This window comes from Capricornis sumatraensis, chromosome 6, assembly GCF_032405125.1.
Source record: "Capricornis sumatraensis isolate serow.1 chromosome 6, serow.2, whole genome shotgun sequence".
Taxonomy (NCBI): Eukaryota; Metazoa; Chordata; class Mammalia; order Artiodactyla; family Bovidae; genus Capricornis; species Capricornis sumatraensis.
Window position 1 is genome coordinate 74,646,450 of NC_091074.1, and position 26,150 is coordinate 74,672,599.

The 26,150-nt window shown below is 40.4% G+C and overlaps 1 protein-coding gene and 1 pseudogene across 3 annotated transcripts in view; both read right to left on the reverse strand.

The window, feature by feature from the left end:
* Nucleotides 1–20,924: 20,924 nt before the first annotated feature.
* LOC138080924 (testis-expressed protein 10-like) overlaps nucleotides 20,925–26,150 on the reverse strand; it is a 29,492-nt gene continuing 24,266 nt past the window's right edge. Inside the window, exon 9 of one of the 3 annotated variants that reach the window (XM_068973814.1) lies at nucleotides 20,925–22,697. In XM_068973814.1, coding sequence (XP_068829915.1) covers nucleotides 22,678–22,697 — 20 coding nt within the window. In that variant the 3' untranslated portion in view covers nucleotides 20,925–22,677. Of the gene's footprint in view, nucleotides 22,698–22,937; nucleotides 24,892–26,150 lie in introns of those variants that run through there. The other 2 variants (XM_068973813.1, XM_068973812.1) reach the window with 2 other exon arrangements.
* LOC138081214 (nicotinamide/nicotinic acid mononucleotide adenylyltransferase 1 pseudogene) lies at nucleotides 22,942–24,348 on the reverse strand (annotated as a pseudogene).

The following is a 26,150-nucleotide window of genomic DNA, read 5'->3' on the forward strand; positions in this document are numbered from 1 at the left end:
GGGTTTCTGCATATTGCCAGGTTGGGGTCCTTCCAGAGCCTGCCAGGTTTCCTCAGTCGCCCATGAAGGGGCAGTGAGGGGACTCTCCAGGTGGGGAACTGCCTCTGTTGTTATTACTTTCTTTCCTGGATGGGGCTGAGGATGTTTTTCCAAGTCCTTGGTTAACTGGGCTTTTGGGTGGTCCCCAGGGTCACTGGTGGCCTTCAAGGTGGATCTTGGAAGGCATGTGCAGTAAGCATTTTTCAACTTTAAGTTAAATATAAACTTGAAGACCTTGAGGAGTAAGACCCATCTGTGCCTCACCCGAAACTATAATACATAAGCTTCCAGCTCCTGCTGAATATAAGGACTGACAAGAAGAGACTCATGGGAGGTGTGCATAGAGGCTTCCCCATCCTGAGAAGAACTTGTATTTTCTGTTCCTGTAGGAGCATTTAACTCTCCAGGAAGGTCTAAGAAGTGGTTGGCAGGAAGTCTTGAACAATGGACATTCACAGGGATTTGACCCTCACAGATCTGCTGTGACTTCTTGCTTATGACTCCCAAGACTTTTTCTGGATGCTTCTTGCTTGGGCTCAACTCTCTTTCTGATTGAGGTTTTGCTCTTGGAAACTTCACTGGGTGGTTTGCTGATGTCATGTATAGAACTTCATGGATTCCCCCCAAGCTCTACCCTACATCATGATGCAGGTCTTTCCCTGTTGGGATTTGTTTTGGGCACTTGGACCTCACCTTCTGTGCATCCTGGCAGCTTTTGCCTAGACCTGCAGAGGGATTTGAGGGCCCCTCCCTGCCATGTGCCTGACAAGGCCTTGGGAATTGATCCTGAGGCTGCATCAGTTTTTGAGAAGCTTGGATTCTGCAAGGCAGGCTGCTCTCTTGTTCCATGAACCTTTTGGAAATGTGATACTCCAATTTCTCCCAAACCTCAGGGCTTATAAAATTCCCAGGAAAGATGGAGACAGAGGTGTGGGCCTGGGAAGACCTGCTTTCCTGGGGAAGGTTGGGAATGACCTGGCTAAACACTTGCTGAGATTTTTTAACCAAAGAGGGTAAAGTTCTCCCACTTTCTACTTGCTTTTTCAAAAAGTGATGTTCTAGAGTATTAATCACTTTTGGGATGAAAGAGTGTGCCTTATTTTGGACTATAGGGCAAGATACATGATGGTACCTAGCCTGTGGTTCAGAGGAAGATGGTTCAATTGGGAAAGAGTGTATAAGATGAGTAGTGGTCTCTAACTGAGCCCAAAGTCATTCTTGACCTTGGGGCATGGTTAGAGTGAAGGGTTGGGGTTGCATCTGGGCCTCCATGTGAGCCCAAAGTGGTGGTGATTGATGTTGGGCCTTTGTTGTTGTCAGGGGTAGGGGTTGGACCCTGGTCTGCATATGAGCCCAAAATTGTGCTTGAGAGTGAGGCGTGGTTGAGAGCGAGGCATGGCTGGATTCAAGGCTTGAGGTTGGGCCTGGGTCTCCATATGAGCCCAAGATTGTGGATGAGACTGAGGCATGGTTGGATTCAAGGGTTAGAGTCGGGCTGTGCCTCCATATGAGCATGAGATGGTGGTGGTTGAAAATGAGCTGTGGTTGGAGTCAAGGGTTGGGGACGGGTCTGGGTCTCCAAATGAGCATGAGGTGGTGGTGGTTGAAAATGAAGCATGGTTAGATTCAAGGGTTGGAGTTGGGCATGGGTCTCCATGTGAGCCTGAGATGGTGATTGACACCAGGTCATGGTTGAAGCAAAGGGTTGAGGTCTGGCCTGGGTATCCATGTGAGCCTGAGGTAGTGGCTGAAAGTGAGTCATCATTGGAAATAAAGGTTTGGATTGAGCCTGGGTCTCCACATGAACCTGTGGTCATAGTTGATGTTGGGGCATGGCTGGACTCAAGAGTAGCGGTGGAGCCTGGGTCTCCATGTGAGCCCCAGATGGTGAGTGAAACTGGAACATGGTTGAAGTCAAGGGTAGGGGTCAGGCCTGAGTCTGCATGTGATCCACAGGTGACGGTTGCAATTGGGGCATGGTTGGAGTCAAGGATTGAGGTTGAGCCGGGCCACAGAGTGGGTCAAGGGCTGGGCCAATGACAGTTGTGAAGTTACTTTAGATTGAATCTGAAATTTTTCAGCCTTAGAGTTCATTGAATAAGATAGGGCATAACTGTAGAGGGGACCCAGGTACTGTGACAGTAGCCACCAGAGACTCACTATGCAGAAAGGGGAGACCCCAGAAGAGCTGGCTGCATGTCTTCTGTAGACAGTCCCCCAAAGTGTCAGGATATGGGGGCTTCTCGGGACCAAGCAGCTGTTCTGATTTGCCTTTTATGCACCAGAAGTGTTGGTGACCCAACGTGTCCTGCTTGTCACCCTGTAACTTGATCCTTTTCCCCAAAGAATTCGGGTGGTAGCCTGCCTCCTCCTTGATTTGTTTCTCCTTCCAAGTCTTCAGTTCTACTGTCTTGGTGATTAGTATCTCCAGCAGCTTCTGGACATCCGGGTTGATAAACGAGAGGGTACTGACCTCTATCGGCCTGTTTTTGGGGTGTGCCCAAAATGAGGTCTCTGGTCGATGGCAGGGAAGGTGCTTTTGCTGGGACTCAAAATTTGTCATGGTAGAGAGTCTCCAAGATTTGGCAGCCCCATGCCACCAAGATAGGGCTGAAAGGGGACAGCTTGGGCGGACAAGCCGTGAGATGGCTGGTCTCCAAGGAGATTGCGGAGACATGCTGTGTGGGATGGTGCCCAGTGGGAGTGACATGGAGGCACTCTGATTGAGACTCAGCACAGAGCCTAGTGATGGGGAGTCGGAGGAGGCTCTTAGAGGTGGAGGACAGGGCTCCCCATTACTGGGGCATGGTGGGGAAGTGGAAAGAGCAAGTGGCCAGGGTGAAAGGCTGTCCAGGAGAAAGAAAGGCTCTGATCGCTAAGAGGTACTTTCAGATGAAAGTGAGTGAACAGAATCTAAGGAAGACACTGAGTGTAGAGAATGGGTGGAGCTCTGAGACAGAGGCCATTTGATCAGAGAAGGTGGGGACATGGTGGGAGTGGCCTCTTCCCTACATGGCTAGTGGGCTCCAGCCAGCACTGCTTTGCACATATCCCCAGGGGCATCTTGACTGGATACCTGATAAAAGCCACCCTTGTCAGGGAACCTCCTCAGAAGTCTGCAGAAGACATGAAGAACAAGCTGTAGCCAGGAGCCCCGGGGACAGGCAGGCTGGGCAGGCCAGGCAGTGGTTGGCACCTGCAGCCCATGGCCCTGCACGGTCCCCCTACTGACTTCACAATGCTCCTGCTGTCCCTCCCTCCAAGGCTTTAGCCATACTCTGCCCCAGTGCTCCCCTCTCCTAGCTCAGCCCCAAGGTGCTTGCAGTCCCGTGGTCATACTATAGGCTCTAGGAGGAAGAACCACCTAGGAGAGAAGGGGAAGATTCTTTACCTTTGCAGAAGTGAAGTCAGGTCCCAGACCTTTTCCAGTGCTTCCAGGCAATCTCTGCAAGCTGGAAGTCAGCAGACTACATCATGAGGATGAAGGCAGGAGCCTAGGGGACTTATGGGAGGTTGAGTGTAGGTCCCTTGAAGGGGTTGCAACTGGGAGATTGGAGCCCATGTACCAGCATCCAAGGCCACATGATCCCTGAAAGTGATGTTGAAGTGAAGTTCATGAAAGGGTTTATCTTTTACAAAGTGTTTCCATATTCTTTGCTCCCTGCTACTCTCATAATCCCCTGTTGGGGAGAATGGGCATGGGTCACCTTGCAGTGACATCTGAGCAAAGTTAAACAAGGTGTCCATAGTCGGACCCAGAGGTCCTACCTCCCAATCCAGGCACCATTGGTCCAGTGAAGCCCACACATGTCTGCTGGGCAACACCCATTTCCAGACCCCTTATGGCTTCATTCTACACACAGAATCTAGGAAATATCTGCGTTCTGCTCTCCTTCCCAGAGCTTCCCTGGGTGTTCTGTTTACTGTGGGATGGCCCCGCCACTGGTCTCCTTGAAATTTGTGGAACTGGGCCATCATGGCTGAAGAAGTGAGGGCTAACACCTGGGGCACACAGGACTGAATGTCAGAGCTTACCTTTCAAAGCTCCATTTCTATACTGCTCCTGCTTCTTCCCCTTCACTCCACTTGATGCTGAGAGATAGAAAAAACAAGGACCCAGGAACCAGGACCCAAGACCCAATTCTCTCTCCTCTCTAGACAAGCATCAAACAGTGTCCATATATAATATGACGTTCTATGCGTCACTAACAGAGCTCTGTGATCTTTCATTCTTTAAATTCATATTTAAAGTGTATAAAAATATTTTCTATTTCCCTTTTTTGAAGACTATAAGGATTTTCATGGATTCCCTGATAGCTCACTTGGTAAAGAATCTGCCTGCAATGTGGGAGACCCCTTTTTGATTCCTGGATTGGGAAGATCTGCTGGAGAAGGGATAGGCTACCCCCTCCAGTATTCTTGGGCTTCCCTTGTGGCTCAGCTGGTAAAAAATCTGCCTGCAGTGTGGGAGATCTGGGTTTGATTTCTGGGTTGGGAAGATGCCCTAGAGAAGGGAAAGGCTACCCAATCCAGTATTTTGGCCTGGAGAATTCCATGGACTGTATAGTCCATGGGATCTCGAAGAGTCAGACACGACTGAGCTACTTTGACTCACTCACTCACAAGGCTTTTCAAGTGAGATTCACCCTGGATCTTTCATCACTGTTGCTCTGCTCAAAAAACACATGCACTCACAGACCTATGGGTGAATCTGAGGTCCATCAGGTAACTCTCTGCTTCTTCAAGCCAGAACTCCACTCCAGCCCCTGCTCTGAGGCTCTTAGGATTTGACATTTGTTCATGACTGGTTTGCTAAACAATTGTTAAACAATTGTTTAACAATTGTCTGGTGAACTGGTGCTCAGCCTCGAGTGCCCTAGAGCCTGTGGTTTTGGCTAACATAAGTATCCAATCCTCAGCCCCTGGTCACTTTGTTTGGGGCATGCTATGGAGTCCCTATCACACCAGGACAATTGGTCTGAGATCTTTGGGTAGAAATCCTAGTGTTCACTCTCTCCCCTGCCCAGCCTGGTTTGTCCCTAGAGGCATGATGTTCTACTCTTCCTTGAGAATAGATGCCCTGTTCTTTCTCATTTCAAAAGCCTCTAGTTGATTTAGAAAAGTGGAAATAATAATAGAAAAGAAGAAAGAATCATGTGCTTGTGGGTCTGGGCCAAGTTTCCTTACTTTTCTGATGTTTCCATGTTTCCTAGGGGGAGCAAAGGATGGGTTACTCTCAAGATAGGGAAGGATCAGGAAAAAGAGCCCCAGTCCACACAGAAAGGCGAGGATGGTATCGATCACCCAGGAAGTGGAACTGGAGTTCAGCCAAATATCAGAAGTGTTTTTCAGAAAAAAGAGAGGATTCTCCTTCATCTGAATCACACAACTACCCTCAGGAAACTGAGCCAGGGTGTGCACCTGGGGACTAAAGTACTAGGCTCACATCATAGAGCTGTGGTCTGGTCACAAAGGGCCCTTGGGAGTAGGAGGGAGTAGCAGAGGAGGAGGCTGGACTATAGCCCGTCCCTAACCGTCCAGCCCCGCAGCCTCATGCATCTCCCTTCTCTGAGCCTTCCCATCCTACCTTCTCATCCTGTTAGACAGAAATATTAGTTAAGTTTCAATGCATTGCATCTGGAACTCAGAAAATACTGGATTTCCCCCCACCCCCATCAAATCTCTACTTGAGCCACATAAATGGCTTTAAAAAATCTGGAGTTGTCCCTATAGTTTTGGTTGATTCCAGGAATTCTCACTCTCTGGATTCCCTTACATAGTATATTTTTGCCTTGCACCAACGTGGGCATTGAACTAAAATTTCTTTCATATTTCTTTAGCCATGTGAAATTTGAAAATATTAAGAAAATTGTAAAATTTCATTTAATTTTCGCTAGATACAGATACAAGGTCTTGGAATTAAATCAATAACCATATGAAATTTACAAAGTTATGAAGTATAAAACAAATTCTAATAGTTAAAGCTTCAAAGTAGATTTTTCATAAGTTTCTAGCATCTTTGTTTCTGAAATCAATAAACTCAACAAAAACTTTTGGAACATTTTGTACAGATACATACTCATCTTTAATGAATCAGTCCAGTATTTTCAAATCTAAGAGAATCAAGCTTTTTTATTTTTCCTATGCAAATGTCTTCCATCAGTAATTATTATAAGTTGGAATGTTAGCAGAAAATTCTCCTGGCCTTTGTTTATCTGAGAATATTTTTATTTTGCTGCCTTTTAATGTTTTCCATTAGACTTGATGTTTCCAGCCATTATGTCTACAAGTATTTTTTTCTTCCTCCCCTTTCTCTTCCTGCTTTCTGATACTCTCTCCACATATGCCAGTGTGCTTAATGGGTCCCCTTGCTCATTTTTTCTCAAAATCTTTTCATTTTTTACATTGATTTCTATTAATCCATCTTCAAGTTTACAGTCTTTCATCTACCATCTTACACATGCTGTCGAACTTCTCTAATCATTTTTTCATTTAAATTATCATAGTTTTCAATTCCAGAATTTATATTTGCTTCATTTTTAATTAATTTGTAGCTGTTTGAGTTTCTCTATTTGTTGCCTTATTATCATATTTTCATCTAATTCTTTAAATATGGTTCCTTTAGTTTTTTATAGTTATACTTATTTTTAATACTTTAATCTTTTTCTTCATATTGGAATTATAACTAGTATACTTACATGACTTATAATGATATGTTATATAAATGCTTTACTCACCACCCTTACAATGTTGGACTTTTCTGAATCTAACTGTTTACTTATCTGTTCCAGGGAGTTTTACACTTTGTTATATTTTTCTTTTACTAATTAACATCTTTTTATTTCAGCTTGTAGAACTTCCTTTAACATTTCTTGTAAGATTGATCCATTGGTGATGAAGTCCTTCACTTTTCGTTTATCTGGAAAGTTCTGTCTCTCCTTCATTTCTGAAAGACAATGTAGTTGTGTCATCTGGGAATTTTTAGTTGTGACATGTGAGATCTTGTTCCCTGACCAGGGATTGAACCCAGGCACCTTGCATTGGGAGCACAAAGTCTTAGTCGTTGGACCACCAGGGAAGTCCCCCATAGTTTTTTATTTGTTAAGGAAAAAGAATTCTCTTTGAAAGCTCATGTATCTAGTCCACACAGAAGTGGCCAGCAGTTAGTCTTGTCATGAAGATTTAGACATGAATCTGGCTATCAGAAGCCAGCCCAGGACAAGGACAACAAGCTATAAAGAGATAGAAAGCCAAGGATTATGGGATTTTCCTCTTTCAGGATGTAGGTTCCTGTAGTGTTTTATTTTTAATGGGAGTAAACATAGTAAGTTTTTTTTACAGATTCACCCTGGTTGAGAAAAGGGATTTTGTACTTGTTATACAGAACTAATTAGAATGTGACAAAAGGCTGAAAAGGTTGGATGATATTCAAATACCACTTTGAGTTTGGACTAAATGTTAACTACTTACTCCCTTTAACTTAAATATTGGCATAAAAACTTAAATTCACATATGCTTGAAGATCCTTCCCCAAGTCATTAACCAGAAACGTATGCTGGTTTCACTTTAAAATCCTGTAATCCATCGCTCTCATGCCAGTGATTTCAGTTAACACTTATGGGCTGAGCAATCATACAGCCTCAGCCTCAACTTGAAAGTATTGATCACTTGTCAGCCATGTTAGGGATCATCAAATACACATCCACTCTGCCATATTTGAAATTGAATGCATGATCGCACAACTGGCAATATTATCTAATAGGTTAGGCTAAATAAAACCCCAGCAGTCATGTCTGACATCTTTGTCTCTTAATATGCAGTAATCCTGGTCTTTTCGTAATTATATTTCAAATTTGGCTACATAAATTCTTCTTCCTTCAGTTCAGTCAGTTCAGTCGCTCAGTCGTGTCCTACTCTTTGTGACCCCATGAATCGCAGCACGCCAGGCATCCCTGTCCATCACCAACTCCCGGAGTTCACTCAAACTCACGTCCATCAAGTCGGTGATGCCATCCAGCCATCTCATCCTCTGTCGTCCCCTTCTCTCCCAGCATCAGAGTCTTTTCCAATGAGTCAACTCTTCGCATGAGGTGGCCAAAGTACTGAAGTTTCAGCTTTAGCATCATTCCTTCCAAAGAAATCCCAGGGCTGATCTCCTTCAGAATGGACTGGTTGGATCTTCTTCCTTAATGTCAATCAAATCCAAGTTACCTCTTTTCTTTGACTTCTGCAGGAGACTCATAACTGTTACACCTGCAACCACATTTGACTCCTGTCATCTCTTTTCCAATCACAGCTGGAGTAGTCTTTTCAAAATGTTTATCAAATTGGTCAACCCCCTTCATAATACATTTAATGGCTTTCCATTGTTTATGGGCTAAAAAGAAGAAAGACCCTTAACAAAACCTGCACGAGTCTTCAGGATAAGGTGTCAAACTCCACTTCCAATGTCACACTCCCCCACTGTATAGAAGTGTGGCTATATATACATACACATATCATAAAGTACTAGAGTAGGAAATAGCAACCCACTCCTGTATTCTTGCCTGGAAAATCCCTTGGACAGAGGAGCTTAGGTGGGCTGCTGAGATATCCAAGGGTCAATTGTATAGGTATAGTGTTCATTATAATGATAAAATTGTATTTAATGTGTGTAATAATTATATAATTCATAAACATACTTATATATTATGGATAATAGGGTTTCCCAGGTGGCAATAGTGGTAAAGAACCCACCTGCCAATGCAGGAGACATAAGAGATGCAGGTTTGATTCTTGGGTTGTGACGATCCCCTGGAGGGAGGCACAGTAACCCACTCCAGTATTTTCACCTGGAGAATCCCATGAACAAAGGAGCCTGGAAGGCTACAGTCCATAGTGTCCCAAAGAGTTGGACAGGACTGAAGCAACCTTGGATGCACATTATGGATAATATCCACATATATATACAACCACTGAAAGAACTAGTTGGTGTTGTTATTCAGTCACTAAGTGGTGTCTGACTCTTTGCAACCCCATGAACTTCAGCACACCAGGCTCCCCTATCCTTCACTGTCTCCCAGAGTTTCCTCAAACTCATGTCCATTGAGTCAGTGATGCCATCCAACCATTTCATCCTCTGTTGCCCCCTTCTCCTCCTGTCTTTAACCTTTCCCAGCATTGGAGTCGTTTCCAGTGAGCCAGCTCTTTGTATCAGGGGGCCAAAGCATCAATTCTTTGGTGCTCAGCCTTCCTTATGGTCCAACTCTCACATCAATACATGACTACTGGAAAAACCATAGCTTTGACTATGCAAACCTTTGTTGGTAAAGTGAGATAAATATCATTAATGAAAACATAATAAAACAGTCAAAACATTATTGAAATTGATTATATGCATCCTGGTCCAAAAACACATTACGGAGACATGAAATGTATTCTGCTTCTCCTTTAAATGATCCAGTCTGGGTGATGGGCTTCCTCCTGTTTTGAAGACTGAGACTAATTTAGTTTATAATAGGCTACATTTCTTCAGAGAGAAGTTATCTACCCTTTTCCCTGATATCTGTGAAGATTATGTTTTTTTATTGAGGTAAAGTTCACATGACATGTAGTTTACCATTTTAAAGTACACAATTCATTGGAATTTAGTTCATTCATGATTTTTTGCAACCATTACCCCTATGTGCTTAGTCATTCAGTCATGTCGGACTCTTTGCAACCCCATGGACTGTAGCCCACCAGGCTTCTCTGTCCATGGGGATTCTCCAGCCTAGAATACTGGAGTGGGTTGACATGCCCTTCTCCAGGGGAACTTCCTGACCTAAGAATTGAACCAGGCCTGCATTGCAGGCAGATTTATTGCCCCCAAAGGAGATCCCATACCTTTAAACAGTCACTTCCTATCCCCTCTCTCTCAGCCACTAATCTGCTTTCTGTATCTATCAGTTTAGTTCAGTTCAGTTGCTCAGTCGTGTCCGACTCTTTGCGACCCCATGAACTGCAGCATGCCAGGCCTCCCCATCCATCACCATCTCCCGGAGTTCATTCAAACTCACATCCATCGAGTCGGTGATGCCATCCAGCCATCTCATCCTCTGTCATCCCCTTCTCCTCCTTCCCCCAATCCCTCCCAACATCAGAGTCTTTTCCAATGAGTCAACTCTTCACATGAGGTGGCCAAAGTACTGGAGTTTCAGCTTTAGCATCATTCCTTCCAAAGAACACCCAGGAATGATCTCCTTTAGAATGGACTGGTTGGATCTCCTTGAGTCCATGGTACTCTCAAGAGTCTTCTCCAACACCACAGTTGAAAAGCATCAATTCTTCAGTGCTCAGCTTTCTTGACAGTAGAGCTTTCACACCCATACATGACCACTGGAAAAACCATAATCTTGACTAGATGGACCCTTGTTGGCAAAGTAATGTCTCTGCTTTTTAATATGCTATCTAGGTTGGTCATAACTTTCCTTCCAAGGAGTAAGTGTCTTTTAATTTCATGGCTGCAATCACCATCTGCAGTGATTTTGGAGCCCAGAAAAATAAAGTCTGCCACTGTTTCCACTGTTTCCCCATCTATTTCCCATGAAGTGATGGGACCAGATGCTATGATCTTCGTTTTCTGAATGTTAAGCTTTAAGCCAACTTTTTCACTCTTCTCTTTTACTTTCATCAAGAGGCTTTTTAGTTCCTCTTCACTTTCAGCCCTAAGGGTGGTATAACCTGCATATCTGAGGTTATTGATATTTCTCCCGGCAATCTTGGTTCCAGCTTGTGCTTCTTCCAGCCCAGCATTTCTCATGATATACTCTTAGATGTGCCTATTTTTGACATTTCATGTAAATGGAATTTTAAATATGTGATCTTTAGCATCAGCCTTCTTTTACTTACCTTTTCTTTTTTTTGAGGTCATCCATGTTGCAACTTGCTGGAGCTTGTCTCAGAATTTTATTACATATTGTAATTGAATAATATTTCATTATATGGCTAGACCACATTTTATTTATCTATATCGTGAATATACTCTCTGTGGGATTTTCCGTCTTCACCCAGTTCTCCTTAGGTACTGGTTTCTCCTGTGCCCTAAGGCATTTGTATAATAAAGCTTCCTAATTAAAGAAAATTTCATTCAGTTACTTAAAATCAAGCTAATCAAATTCTTTAGTACAGAGTAAACAGTGGAAACAGTGTCAAACTTTACTTTTTTGGGCTCCAAAGTCACTGCAGATGGTGACTGCAGCCATGAAATTAAAAGACGCTTACTCCTTGGAAGAAAAGTTATGACCAACCTAGATAGCATATTCAAAAGCAGAGACATTACTTTGCCGACTAAGGTCCATCTAGTCCAGGCTATGGTTTTTCCAGTGGTCATGTATGGATATGAGAGTTGGACTGTGAAGAAGGCTGAGTGCCGAAGAATTGATGCTTTTGAACTGTGGTGTTGGAGAAGACTCTTGAGAGTCCCTTGGACTGCAAGGAGATCCAACCAGTCCATTCTGAAGGAGATCAGCCCTGGGATTTCTTTGGAAGGAATGATGCTAAAGCTGAAACTCCAGTACTTTGGCCACCTCATGTGAAGAGTTGACTCATTGGAAAAGACTCTGATGCTGGGCGGGATTGGGGGCAGGAGGAAAAGGGGACGACAGAGGATGAGATGGCTGGATGGCATCACTGACTTGATGGACGTGAATCTGAGTGAACTCTGGGAGTTGGTGATGGACAGGGAGGCCTGGTGTGCTGCTGTTCATGGGGTCGCAAAGAGTCGGACACGACTGAGTGACTGAACTGAACTGAATATAATCTTGTGTATGCAAAAGACCAGTGGTTTCTTATGTTACTTTTCTATCTTCATCCTCATACTATTTCTATTCCTTTCTCCACAAAAACTCTCATTTTAATGTTTGGTATGTGGTGGCAGCATTGTGAAATATGTGATTGTTTTGAGCATGTGGTTTTAATCTATGTTAATAATTTTCCATTAGTATAACCCTTAGTATTGGACATGGAACAATGGGCTGGTTCAAAATTAGGTAAAGAGTACCTCAAGGCTGTATATTGTCAGCCTGTTCATTTAATTTATATGCAGCATACATCATGTGAAATGCCAGACTGAATGAAACACAAGCTGGAATCCTGATTGCTGGGAGAAATATCAATGACCTCAGATATAAGACAATACCTTTACGGCAGAAAGCAAAGAGGAACTAAAGAGCCTCTTGATGAAGGTGAAAGACAACAGTGAAAAACTTGGCTTAAAATTCAGCATTCAAAACTAAGGTCATGGTATCCAGTCTCATCACTTCATGGCAAATAGATGAGGAAAAAATGGAAACAGTGACAAACTTTATTTTCTTGGACTCTAAAATCACTGCAGATCGTGACTGCAGCCATGAAATTAAGAGACCTGCTCCTTGGAAGAAGTGCTGTGACAAACCTAGACAGCATATTAAAAGCAGACACATTACTTTGTCAACAAAGGTTCATATAGTCAAAGCTATGTTTTTTTTGGTAGTCATGTATGGATGTGAGAGTTGGACCATAACAATTGATGCTTTTGAACTGTGATGTTGAAGAAGACTCTTGAGAGTCCCTTGGGCTGCAAGGAGATTAAATCAGTCAATCCTAAAGGAAATCAACCCTGAACCGATGTTGAAGCTGAAGCTCCAGTATTTTGGGCACATGACGTGGAGAGGTGACTCATTAGAAAAGACCATGATGCTGGGAAAGACTGAGGGCAGGAGGTGAAGGGGCTGACAGAGGATGAGATGGTTGGTTGGCATCACCAACTCAATGCAAGTGAGTTTGAGCAAGCTCTGGGACATGGTGATAGACAGGGAAGCCTAGTATGCTGCAGTCCATGGGGTCTCAAAGAGTTGGATGTGACTGAGTGACTGAACAACAATAGCAACAACAACCCTTTTTCTGTATCTTACCCTTTCCCTTCAGCATTATAGATCTGCCTATGTTGCCATATGTACTTCTACTTTAGTGCTCTTTGCTCCAGAGTATTCGATAGCTTGCACCACTCACAGATTTCCCCCATCCATTCACCTAATATTAAAGATCACATTATTTCAAATTCTCTGTCACAACAAACCAAGCCCTTGTGTACGTTTCCTTACGGACCTGTATAAAAATATCTCTGGCATACATACCGAGAAGTGGGATCACTGGTCATAGGATACATACTTTATTTCATTGAATATTTCCCAGATTCCTTTCCAGAAGGCTCTGTAATTTACACTCACATAGAAGGGCTTGAAAAATTCTGCTTCTTCACATTTTGGGCCAACACATATTATCATTATCCATCTTCTTTGTCATTTTTTAAATGTCATTAATTTTATTTTATTTTTATTTTTTAATCAAAGGATAATTGCTTTACAGAATTTTGTGGTTTTCTGTCAAACCTCAACATGAATCAGCCATAAGTATACATATATCCCCTCCCTTTTAAACTTCCCTCCAATCCCTCTTCATCCCACCCCTCTAGATTGATACAGAGCCCCTGTTTGAGTTTCCTGAGCCATACAGCAAATTCCTGTTGGCTATCTATTTTACATATCGTAATGTAAGTTTCCATGTTACTCTTTCCATACATCTCACCCTCTCCTCTCCTCTCTGCATATCCATAAGTCTATTCTCTATGTCTATTTCTTCATTGCTTCCCTGTAAATAAATTCTTCAGTACCATTTTTCTAGATTCCATATGTATGTGTTAGACACGATATTTATCTTTCTGTTTCTGACTTACTTCTGTATAATAGGCTCTGTATAAAGGCTCTAGGTTCATCCACTTCATTAGAACTGACTCAAATGTGTTCCTTTTTATGGTTGAGTAATATTCCATGTGTATATATAACACAACTTCTTTATCCATTCATCTGTCAATGGACATCTAGGTTGCTTCCATGTTCTAGATATTGTAAATAGTGTTGCAGTGAACAATGGGATACATGTGTCTTTTTCAATTTTGATTTCCTTAGGGTATATGCCTAGTAGTGGGATTGCTGGGTCATATGGTGATTTTATTCCTAATTTTTTAAGGAATCCCCATACCATCTTCCATAGTGGCTGTATCAATTTACATTACCACCGTCAGTGCAAGAGCATTCCCTTTTCTCCACACCCTCTCCAGCATTTATTGTTTGTAGACTTTTTGTTGATGGCCATTTTGAAGGGTGTTATGTGATATCTCATGGTAGTTTTGATTTGCATTTCTCTAATAATGAATGATGTTGAGCATCTTTTCATGTGTTTTTTTAGCTATCTGTATGACTTCTTTGAAGAAATGTCTGTTTAGATCTTTTTCCCATTTTTTGATTGGGTTGTTTGTTTTTCTAGTATTGAGTTGTATGAGCTGCTTGTATATTTTGGAAATTAATCTTTTGTCAGTTGTTTCATTTGCTATTATTTTCTCCCATTCTGAGGGTTGTCTTTTCACCTTGCTTATAATTTCCTTTGCTGTGAAAAAACTTTTAGATTTAATCAGGTCTCACTTGTTTACTTTTGTTTTTATTTCCGTTACTCTAGGAGGTGGGCCATAGAGGATCTTGCTTTGATTTATGTCATTGAGTGTTCTGCCTATGTTTTCCTCTAAGAGTTTTATAGTTTCTGGCCTTTCATTCAGCCCTTTAATCCATTTTGAGTTTATCTTTGTGTATGGTGTTAGGAAGTGTTCTAATTTCATTCTTTCACATGTAGCTGTCCAGTTTCCCCAGCACCATGAATTGAAGAGGCTGTCTTTGCCCCATTATATATTCTTGACTCCTCTGTCAAAAATATGGTACCCTTAGGCACATTTTTTTTTTCTGGGCTTTCTATCTTGTTCTATATTTCTGTTTTTGTGCCAGTACCATACCGTCTTGATGACTGTAGCTTTGTACTATAATCTGAAGTCAGGAAGGTTGATTCTTCAGCTCTGTTCTTCTTTCTCAAGACTGCTTTGGCTATTTGTGGTCTTTTGTGTTTCCATACGAATTGCAAAATTTTTTGTTCTAGTTCTGTGAAAAATGCCATTGGTAATTTGATAGGTATCTCATTAAATCTGTAGATTGCATTTGGTAGTATAGTCATTTTCACAATATTGATTCTTCCTACCCAGGAAAAAGGAATATCTCACCATCTGTTTATGCTGTCTTTGATTCCTTCCATCAGTGTCTTATAATTTTCTGTGTATATTTATAATTTTCTGTATAGTTCATCTCCTTAGGTAAGTTTATTCCTAGATATTTTATTCTTTTTTTTTGCAATGGTGAATGGGATTGATTCCTTTATTTCTCTTTCTGATTCATCATTATTATTATATAGAAATGCAAGTGATTTCTGTGTATGGATTTTGTATCCTGTAACTTTGCTAAATTCATTGATTAGCTCTAGTAATTTTCTGATACTATCTTTAGGGTTTTCTATGTACAGTATCATGTCATCTGCAGACAGTGAGAGCTTTACTTCTTCTTTTTGTATCTGGATTCCTTTTATTTCTTTTTCTTCTCTGACTGCTGTAGCTAAGACTTCCAGAACTGTGTTGAATAATAGTGGGGAAAGTGGGCACCCTTGTCTAGTTTCTGATCTTAGGGGGAATGTTTTCAGTTTTTCACCATTGAGAATAATGTTTGCTGTAGGCTTATCATTTATGGACTTTACTATGTTGAGGTAGGTTTCTTCTATGCCCATTTTTTGAAAAGTTTTAATCATAAATGGGTACTGAATTTTGTCAAAGGTTTTTTTTTCTGCATCTATTGAGATGATCATATGGTTTTTATCTTTCAGTTTGTTAATATGGTGTATCACATTGATTGATTTGCCTATGTTAAAAGAATCCTTCCATCCCTGGAATAAACCCAACTTGATCATGGTGTATGAGCCTTTTGATGTGTTGCTGAATTCTGTTTGCTAAAATTTTGTTGAGGACTTTTGCATCTATGTTCATCAGTGATATTGGCCTGTAGTTTTCTTTTTTGTGTGTTGTTTTTGTCTGATTTTGGTATTAGGGTGATGGTGGCCTCATAGAATGGGTTTGAAAGTGTTCCTTCCTCTGCAATTTTTTGAAAGTGTTTTAGAAGGATAGGCATTAGCTCTTCTCCAAATGTTTGATAGAATTCTCCTGTGAAGCCATCTGGTCCTGGGCTTTAGTTTTTGGGGAGATTTTTGATCACAACTTCTGTTTCAGTGCTTGTAATTGGATTGTTCATAATTTTTGTTCAGTCTTGGAAGACTGAACTTTTCTAAGCATCTGTCCATTTCTTCCAGGTTATCCATTTTATTGCCATATATTGTTCATAATAGCCTCTTCTAGTCCTCTGTATTTCTGCATTATCTGTTGTAACTGCTCTTTTTTCATTTCTAATTTTGTTGATTTGATTCTTCTCTCTTTTTTTCTTGATGAGTCTGGCCAAAGTTTTTTCAGTTTTGTTTATCTTCTCAAAGAACCAGCTTTTAGTTTTATTAATCTTTACTAATGTTTCTTCTATTTCTTTTTTTTAATTTTTGCTCAGATCTTTATGATTTATTTCCTTCTACTAATTTTTTTTTTGTTCATCTTTTCCCAGCTGTTTTAGCTGTAAAGGTAGGTTGTCTATTCAATGGTTTTCTTGTTTCTTGAGGTACAATTGTATTGCTAAAAACTTCCCTCTTAGAACTGCTTTTGCTGCATCCCATAGGTTTTGAGTTGTCATGTTTTCATCATAATTTGTTTGTAGACTCTTTTTTTAATTTCCATTTTGATTTCTTCAGTAACCTGTTGATTATTTGGAAATGTATTGTTTAATCTCCATGTGCTTGTGTTTTTTTTTTTTTACAGTTCTTTTTCTTGTACTTGAGATCTAGTCTCATACTGTTGTGGTCAGGAAAGATGCTTAATAGGATTTCAATTTTATTAAATTTACTGGGGTTTGATTTGTGACCCAAGATGTGGTCTATCCTGGAGAATGTTCCATGTGCATTTGAAAAGGTGCATTCTTCTGCATTTGGATGGAATGTCCTGAAGATATCAATGAGATCCATCTCATCTAACGTATCATTTAAGACTTGTGTTTCCTTAGTAATATTCTGTTTTGATGATCTGTCCATTGGTGTGACTGGGTGTTAAAGTCTCCTGATATTATTGTGTTACTGTTAGTTTCTCCTTTTATGTCCGTTATTTTTTGTCTTATGTATTGAGGTGCTTCTATGTGGGTGCACAGATATTTACAATTGTTATGTTTTCCTCTTGGACAGATCCCTTGATCATTATGTACTGTCCTTCTTTATCTCTTATAATCTTCTTTATTTTAAGCTCTATTTTGTTTGATATGAAGATTGCTACTCCAGCTTTCTTTTGCTTCCCATTTGAATGAAATATATTTTTCCATCCTCTCACTTTCAATCTATATGTGTCTTGAGGTCTGAAGTGGGTCTCTTGTAGATAGCATATATATGGGTCTTGTTTTTGTATTTATTCAGCCAGTCTGTGTCTTTTGGTCAGAGCATTTAATTCATTTACATTTAAAGTAATTATTGATATATATGTTCCTATTGCCATTTTCTTAATTGTTTGGGGTTGATTTTGTAGAGTTTTTTCTTCTCTTGTATTTCTTTACTCTGTGAGTCCCTTTAAAATTTGTTGTAAAGCTGGTTTGGTGGTACTGAATTCTCTTACCTTTTGCTTGTCTGAAAAGCTTTTTATTTCTCCATCAATTTTGAGTGAGATCCTTGCTGGGTACAGAAATCTCGGTTGTAGATTTTTCCCTTTCAGACTCTAAATATATCCTGCCATTCTCTTCTGGTCTGCAGTTTCTGCTGAAAGATCAACTGTTAAACGTATGGGGTTTCCCTTGAATGTTACTTGTTGCTTTTCTCTTGCTGCTTTTAATATTTTTTCTATGTGTTTAGTCTTTGTTAGTATGTGTCTTGGTGTGTTTCTCCTTGGGCTTATCCTGTATGGGACTCTGCACCTCTTGGACTTGATTGACTATTTACTTCTTCATGTTGGGGAAATTTTCACCTATAATCACTTCAAAATTTTTCTCATACCTTTTTTTCTCTTCTTCTTCTTGTACTCCTGTAATTCAAATGTTGCTGTGTTTGATATTTTCCCAGAGGTCTCTGAGACTATCCTCAGTTCTTTTCATTTTTTTTGCTTTATCTGCTCTTCAGAAGTTATTTCCACCATTTTATCTTTTAGTTCACTGATTTGTTCTTCTGTTTCAGATATTCTTCTGAATACTCCCTCTAGAGTATTTTTAATTTCAGTAATTGTGTTGTTTGTCTCTGTATGTTTATTCTTTAATTCTTCTAGGTCTTTGTTAATTGATTCTTGCATTTTCTCCATTCTGTTTTCAAGGTTTTTCTTTTTTAAATCATCTTTACGTCATTATTCTGAAAATTTTTTCAGGTAATTTGCCTATTTCCTCTTCATTTATTTGGACTTCTGTGTTTCTAGTTTGTTCCTTCATTTGTGTAGTATTTCTCTGCGTTTTCATTATTTTTTTAAAACTTATTTTGTCTGAGATCTCCTTTTCCCAGACTTCAAGGTTGAATTCTTTCTTCCCTTTGATTTCTGCCCTCCTAAGATTGGTCCAATGGTTTGTGTAAGCTTCGTATAGGGTGAGATTTGTGCTGAGTTGTTGTTGTTTTCCTTTTTCCCCCGCTGATCAGCAAGGCTGAGTGAGGTGGTAATCCTGTCTTCTGATGACTTTTTTATATTTTTGTTTTGTTTGTTGTTTAGATGAGGTGCCCTGCACAGGGTGCTACTGGTGGTTGCGTGATGCTGGGTCTTGTATTCGAGTGGCTTTTTTGTGTGTGAGTTCTCACTATTTGATACTCTCTAGGTTTGTGAGAGTTGGACTGTGAAGAAGGCTGAGTGCCAAAGAATTGATGCTTTTGAACTGTGGTGTTGGAAAAGACTCTTGAGAGTCCCTTGGACTGCAAGGAGATCCAACCAGTCCATTCTGAAGGAGATCAGCCCTGGGATTTCTTTGGAAGGAATGATGCTGAGGCTGAAACTCCAGTACTTTGGCCACCTCATGCGCAGAGTTGACTCATTGGAAAGGACTTTGATGCTGGGAGGGGTTGGGGGCAGGAGGAGAAGGGGACGACAGAGGATGAGATGACTGGATGGCATCACTGACTCGATGGACGTGAATATGAGTGAACTCCAGGAGTTGGTGATGGATAGGGAGGACTGGCATGCTGCGATTCATGGGGTCTCAAAGAGTCAGACACAACTGAGCGACTGAACTGAACTGAACTGAACTGAGGGTTAGTTCTCTGGTAGTCTAAGGTCTTGGAGTATGTTCCCAATCCAAAAGCTTATGGCTTGACCTCTTCATCTAGGACTGATGAGATAAAAACAATCTGTTTTTCAGACCTCCTGTTGTAGTTATTTCCAAAATCTGGTCAACTACATCTTCAGTTTCTCTGCATCCAGCGTCCCTCAGGAACCACAGTTCCTCTTTATTGGCCTTATTTGTCATTTTGATGGATGTGAAGTGTAGCTCATTGTTGTTGCTAGTTTTGCATTTGCTTTATTTAACATTTTCTCTTTTTAAACTATAGATTCAGATCTGACTATATGATTGCCCAATTTTAAGTATTTTTTTCTCTGCAGAATTATAAACCCTTCATCAGGTGTAGGTATGAAATATAAATTGCAAAAAAGTAAATTATTCCATTTTCATTGCAAATTTAACTTTAGTCCTGTTTCTATCACAGAATGACTTTCATGAACATAAACTAGTATATAAAAAGCTAACTTGGTCCTCTTGCTTTATAAGTTGGTGAACACTCCACAAAATTTTAGTCAATAGAAAATTATATAACAAGCTTATGTTTTTAGTATAAAGCTAAACTGGGGCTTCCCTGATGACTCGGTGGTGAAGAATCTGCCTGCCAATGTAGGAGACCAGATTTGATCCCTGAGTTGGGAAGATCCCCTGGAGAAGGGAATGGCTACCTATTTCAGTATTCTTGCCTGGAGAATTGCATGGAGAGAGGAGCCTGGAGTGCCACAGTCCATGGGGTCATGAGTCGGACATGACCTAGCAACTAAACAACAACAATGACTTTAATTATTATTTGGGAATTCTACTTTGATTAGAGTCTATATAAAAGGACAAGAAGTAAAAAAGCATAAGAAAAGAGACCCTTTTTCTGTGTAAATTAACAAATGGCAGATTCAGAGTGAGCTGGAATAGAAATAGTAGTGCTCTTCAGAAACTCCAGAGTTTTGGATTGAGATCACTGGTTGTTCTTCTACAAGTCATTCATCAGTGCCCCAAATCCTGAGCTGAAGAATCTTCCAGGGTGAGCCAGTGTGGCATTTCTCACATCCATTCATCTTTTTGATGATTAAGCTCTCAGTAAAGGCAAGGAGATCCAACCAGTCCATTCCAAAGGAGATCAGTCCTGGGTATTCTTTGGAAGGAATGATGCTAAAGCTGAAACTCCAGTACTTTGGCCACCTCATGCGAAGAGTTGACACATTGGAAAAGACTCTCGTGCTGGGAGGGATTGGGGGCAGGAGGAAAAGGGGACGACAGAGGATGAGATGGCTGGATGGCATCACCGACTCGATGGACGTGAGTTTGAGTGAACTCCGGGAGTTGGTGATGGACAGGGAGGCCTGGAGTGCTGCGATTCATGGGGTCGCAAAGAGTCGGGCACGACTGGGCGACTGAATTGAACTGAACTGAAAGGCTAAAAGCATTCATATTTCATAAAATCCTTGAGTGAGATCTGTCATTCTCCGTGGTTCCTTCTGTTCTAGGAAGGATGATGTCATCCTAAAGACCAATGGTGGATGACCAGTACTAGAACATGAGCCACAACAGATTAGTGTGAAGAGAATGTACATAAGACATGTAAGGGAGAGGCTTTCTACCTCTGGGGTGGTGCAGGTAGAGGGGGACAAAAACCCCTGTGCAGCTTTCTAAAGGACTTAGACCCCTCTCCCTTCCTCCAAAGGTGGTGCTGCTGGCAAGTGTGTCTTGGCAAAGTTTCACTGGATTTCAGACGTGTGCTGGAGAACAAATTATAGGTATAAAGTTTTTGCCAGAAGCACTTACAGCCTGTATTTTGCAGAGCTGGAGATGACTGATCAGTGGTGCATTTTACAAGATTGCTCTTTTAAGAATTACTTCTTTGGTCATCCTGGGGGAAGACTGCATAGAAAAATGTATGCATAAAATGTTAGTTCTCTTCATCACTGAAGTAAGGATCTTAAATGTACCCGTGCTTGTCACTCTGCTTCTCTTATGTGGTAAAGCCAGGATGTTCATTTTGAATTCTTTTTGTAGTTTGATTAAATGTTCTTCTGGTTGTAGTGCTGCTGATCCCTTGTTTTAAAGCTAAAGCAATGGTAATCACTTTGTAATGTATAAAAGGACTGAATCACTGTATTGCGTACAGTGTTGTGGGTCAATTACACTTCAAAAACCAGACAGAAAAACTCCTAAAAAAAGAGATCAGATTTGAGGTTACCAGAGATGGGGGAACTGGATGAAGAGAATCAAAGGGTAAAAACTTCCAGGTATAAGATAAAAAGTACAAGGGTTGTAATGTACAACAGGATCAATATAATTAACACTGCTATGTATTATATATGACAATTATTAAGAGAGTAATTCCTAGAGTTCACATCACAAGGAAACTTATTTTTTTTCTTTTTACTTTGTATCTATATGAGAAAATGATGCTTACTAAACTTACTGCAGTTATCATTTCATGATATATTTAAATTAAATAATTATACTGTAGGCTTCAGTCAGTCAGTCAGTTCAGTTGCTCAGTCATGTCTGACTCTTTGCGACCCCATGAATTGCAGCATGCCAGGCCTCCCTGTCCATCACCAACTCCTGGAGTTTACCCAAACTCATGTCCATCGAGTTGGTGATGCCATCCAGCCATCTCATTCTCTGTCGTCCCCTTCTCCTCCTGCCCCCAATCCCTCCCAGCATCAGTCTTTTCCAATGAGTCAACTCTTCACATGAGGTGGCCAAAGTATCGGAGTTTCAGCTTTAGCATCAGTCCTTACAAAGAACAACCAGGACTGATATCCTTTAGGATGGACTGGTTGGATTTCCTTGCAGTCCAAGGGACTCGCAAGAGTCTTCTCCAACACCAGAGTTCAAAAGCATCAATTCTTTGGTGCTCAGCTTTCTTGACAGTACAGCTTTCACACCCATACATGACCACTGGAAAAAACATAGCCTTTAAACAGACCTTTGTTGACAAAGTAATGTCTCTGCTTTTGAATATGCTATCTAGGTTGGTCATAACTTTCCTTCCAAGGAGTAAGCTCTTTTAATTTCATGGCTGCAGTCACCATCTGCAGTGATTTTGGAGCCCCCCAAAATAAAGTCTGACACTGTTTTGACTGTTTCCCCATCTATTTCCCACGAAGTGATGGGACCAGATGCCATGATCTTCGTTTTCTGAATGTTGAGCTTTAAGCCAACTTTTTTCACTCTCCTGTTTCACTTTCCTCAAGAGGCTTTTTAGTTCCTCTTCACTTTCTGCCATAAGGGTGGTGTCATCTGCATATCTGAGGTTATTGATATTTCTCCCGGCAATCTTGATTCCAGCCTGTGCTTCTTCCAGTCCAGTGTTTCTCATGATGTACTCTGCATATAAGTTAAGTAAGCAGGGTGACAATATACAGAGCTTAGGCAGTGCTGTATGTCAATTATACCCCAACACAGCTGGAAAGACAAAAATAGAGATAAAAGGATTTGTACATCCTGAAAAAGAGAGACCATATTGAAAACATTCACCTTAGCAACTTCTGATAGACAGACAAAACTGATTTTGACTTACTACTGATTTTTATCAAACTTTTAATATTTAGTTTAAGTGACAGGATCACAATTCTTTCCCCCAGTTACTAACACTTTGATTGTCTCAAATTCCCCAAAGGAAATCCAAAATATCATGCTGTAGAATTTTTTATGACTTAGAATCTGCACTATTTTTCTGTGAAGGAGCCAGTATCATCCCAAAATGCCTCTCTTCACTCTTGGAGTCATAAAAATTATGCTTTTCAGTATACTCTTGGACAAGATCTAGTACCAAATAGTGAATGCTCTAACTCCTTCTGAGGGCTTGCTGGGTCTTTGTGAATAAGATGTCATTGGTGATCCATTCATTCACCAGAAGAATGTTGTTCTGATGTTTTCACAGAACATCTGGTTCACAGATGAATTTCTGAACAACAGTTCCAGCCTGAGTAATACCTATGAGCTCATACTTTCTTACAATTTGAGTGAAATCCTCATTCTTCCACAGGTTGGGATCACCAAAGGACCCCAATAAATCTGCCCCACACAGCAAGATTACCTTTGGCACACCTTTTGCTTCTGACCCGACGGATTTCTTTTGACTAAAATTTTGACTTTGTTCAGCCAACTTCCTCCTACATTCCGATCTTTCTGGCATAGGTGAGTCCTTCTGGTGATCACAGCTCCTAGCCTCCAATTTCTCTCGATGGTGTCTGAGCACCTTAGCAGTCTCTAGCCACTCCTTCTGAAGGTTTTCCCATGCACCCACTTCCACCTACTTTGAATTCTTGGTGGCAAGATATGCAATGATAACTCGGCAATGGGCAAAGAAGAGTTTGATGCTTCTTATATACCTTGCTGACAGGATAAATTGTGCCTTGTCTAACTGTATATTTTCCTATTGTGTTCATGTAGTTCTTGACCAGTTCAAACAACCTGAGGTGCATGTTGATGACTGAAATTAAAAAACCGCAAGCAAGAACCATAGTTGTCTTCTCAGAATTTTCTAGGCTAACAATCTTAAGTTGTTGGTCTAAGTGCAAAACCCTGATACGTCCTTTGTCATTCCTACAAAGGAAATTCTGTCATTCTGAAGCGTTTTTCAAGGCTGGGTGTCAGAGTCATTCCAACTTGTGTGTCAACAGTCTTCTTCAAGCTGAGCTAGAACAGAGGATCCGCATGCATATTGTGACTCACGTCCTCAAGGTTGACTGACAAGAATCCTTGTATCTCATTGCTTTAATTTACATATCTTAGTTTATCAAGTGGAATTTTAAAGTAGTTTTCTTGTTATTGCCCATTCATATCCTTTGTTGCTTTTTTAAAATAGGAACTCCTTAACTTTGTTGCTTTTGTGTTGTTATTTGTTGTCATCTTGTTGTTGTCATCATCTTGGTAGTTCATTTGTAAGAATTTTTGGGTATTTTCAGTTCAGTTCAGTTCAGCTGCTCAGTCGTGTCCGACTCTTTGTGACCTCATGAATCGCAGCACGCCAGGCCTCCCTGTCCATCACCATCTCCCAGAGTTCACTCAGACTTACATCCATCGAGTCAGTGATGACATCCAGCCATCTCATCCTCGGTTGTCCCCTTCTTCTCCTGCCTATTTTAGACTTTGATTTATTGTCTTTTACATATGTCTCAAAAACTTACAGTATGCTTCATATATGTTGTTCCCTGTCTGTTAAAGTGTTTTAAAACACTCTATGGGTATCAACTGTTGATTGAAAATGTTGATTGTCTTTAATGTTTTTGGTGTATTTATATGGTTTTCCCTATCCTTAGGTTAGCTTTTTTTTTTTCTTCTTACTTTTGCTCTTTAATCTATTTAGAGTTCAATTATGTCTCCAATAACTAGGTAAATAAAGAGAGGGAAAGGGAAAAAGCTTCCTTACAGAAGAATTCCAATTAATAAATGTGGGCAGAATGAGGAAAACCGGAAATTACCACTAGAACATCACAGTTACATTGTTGGAGGCAATATCCATGGATGAATGCCAAATATTTATTAATTACTATGGTGATTGTGACATATGTCTGCAAGTTCTTTGTTATTTCTCTCTCCAGGAGGTGAAGGTAAATTCCCCTCTGTTAAGTGTGGGCTGGACCGTGTCTGTCTTCTAATAAATAGAGAACAGAAAGGAAAAAATAATAACTTCAGAGCAGAAAATATGGGCAGACACCAATTAACCTAGTGACCAAATTAAGGTTGCCAGTAACAAATCATTTTGACATCATACATCTTCTGATAAAATGTGATGAGACAGGCAAATCACCCTAACTGTATTTTTATAAAAATAAGTTCTCCCTCCAATTTTTCCAAACTCCATCTAATCAAGGGACAACAATAGACAAACCCAAACTGAAGGACATTTTACCAGATACTTGACCAGTATTCTTCAAAAGCATCAAGAGAAATAAGACAGATTGATAAACTGTCTGATTAAAAAATATTTAGAAATGTGATGACTAAATGCAGTATGTGGTTTTGAGAAATCAGTGGAAAAATGGGTTACATTGAAATAAAATTTAGTTGATAGTAATGTATCAATGTTAATTTCTTAGTATTGATAAATGTTCAATGGTTATGTAAGGTAACACTGGGGGAATCTGAATGAAGGATAGATATAAGGAAACTCTTTGTACTCCTGGAAACTCTTCTGCAAATCTAAGTGAAATTTGTCTAAATAGAAATGTATTTCCAGACGAATGGATAAGAAAGCTGTGGTACTTATACACAATGGAGTATTACTCAGCCATTAAAAAGAATACATTTGAATCAGTTCTAATGAGGTGGATGAAACTGGAGCCAATTATACAGAGTGAAGTAAGCCAGAAAGAAAAACACCAATACAGTATATTAACACATATATGTAGAATTTAGAAAGATGATAATGATAACCCTGTATGCGAGACAGCAAAAGAGACACAGATGTATAGAACAGACTTTTGGACTCTGTGGGAGAGGGAGAGGGTGGGATGATTTGGGAGAATGGCATTGAAACATGTATACTATCATGTAAGAAACGAATCGCCAGTCTAGGTTTGATACAGGATACAGGATGCTTGGGGCTGGTGCACTGGGATGACCCAGAGTGATGATATGGGGAAGGAGGTGGGAAGGGGGTTCAGGATTGGGAACTCATGTACACTCATGGCAGATTCATGTCAATGTATGGCAAAACCAATACAGTATTGTAAAGTAAAATTTAAAAAATGTATTTCCAATTAAAAAAATTTTTTTGTGAAGCTTAACACCTTGCAAGTAGTATAAACAATCTCAGGGAATTTTTCATAGCAATATGATGTGCGTTTTGGAGACTGACAAACTTGACTTAAAAATTGCCTTTCAGTAAAAACAATAGGGCAAAAAGACATA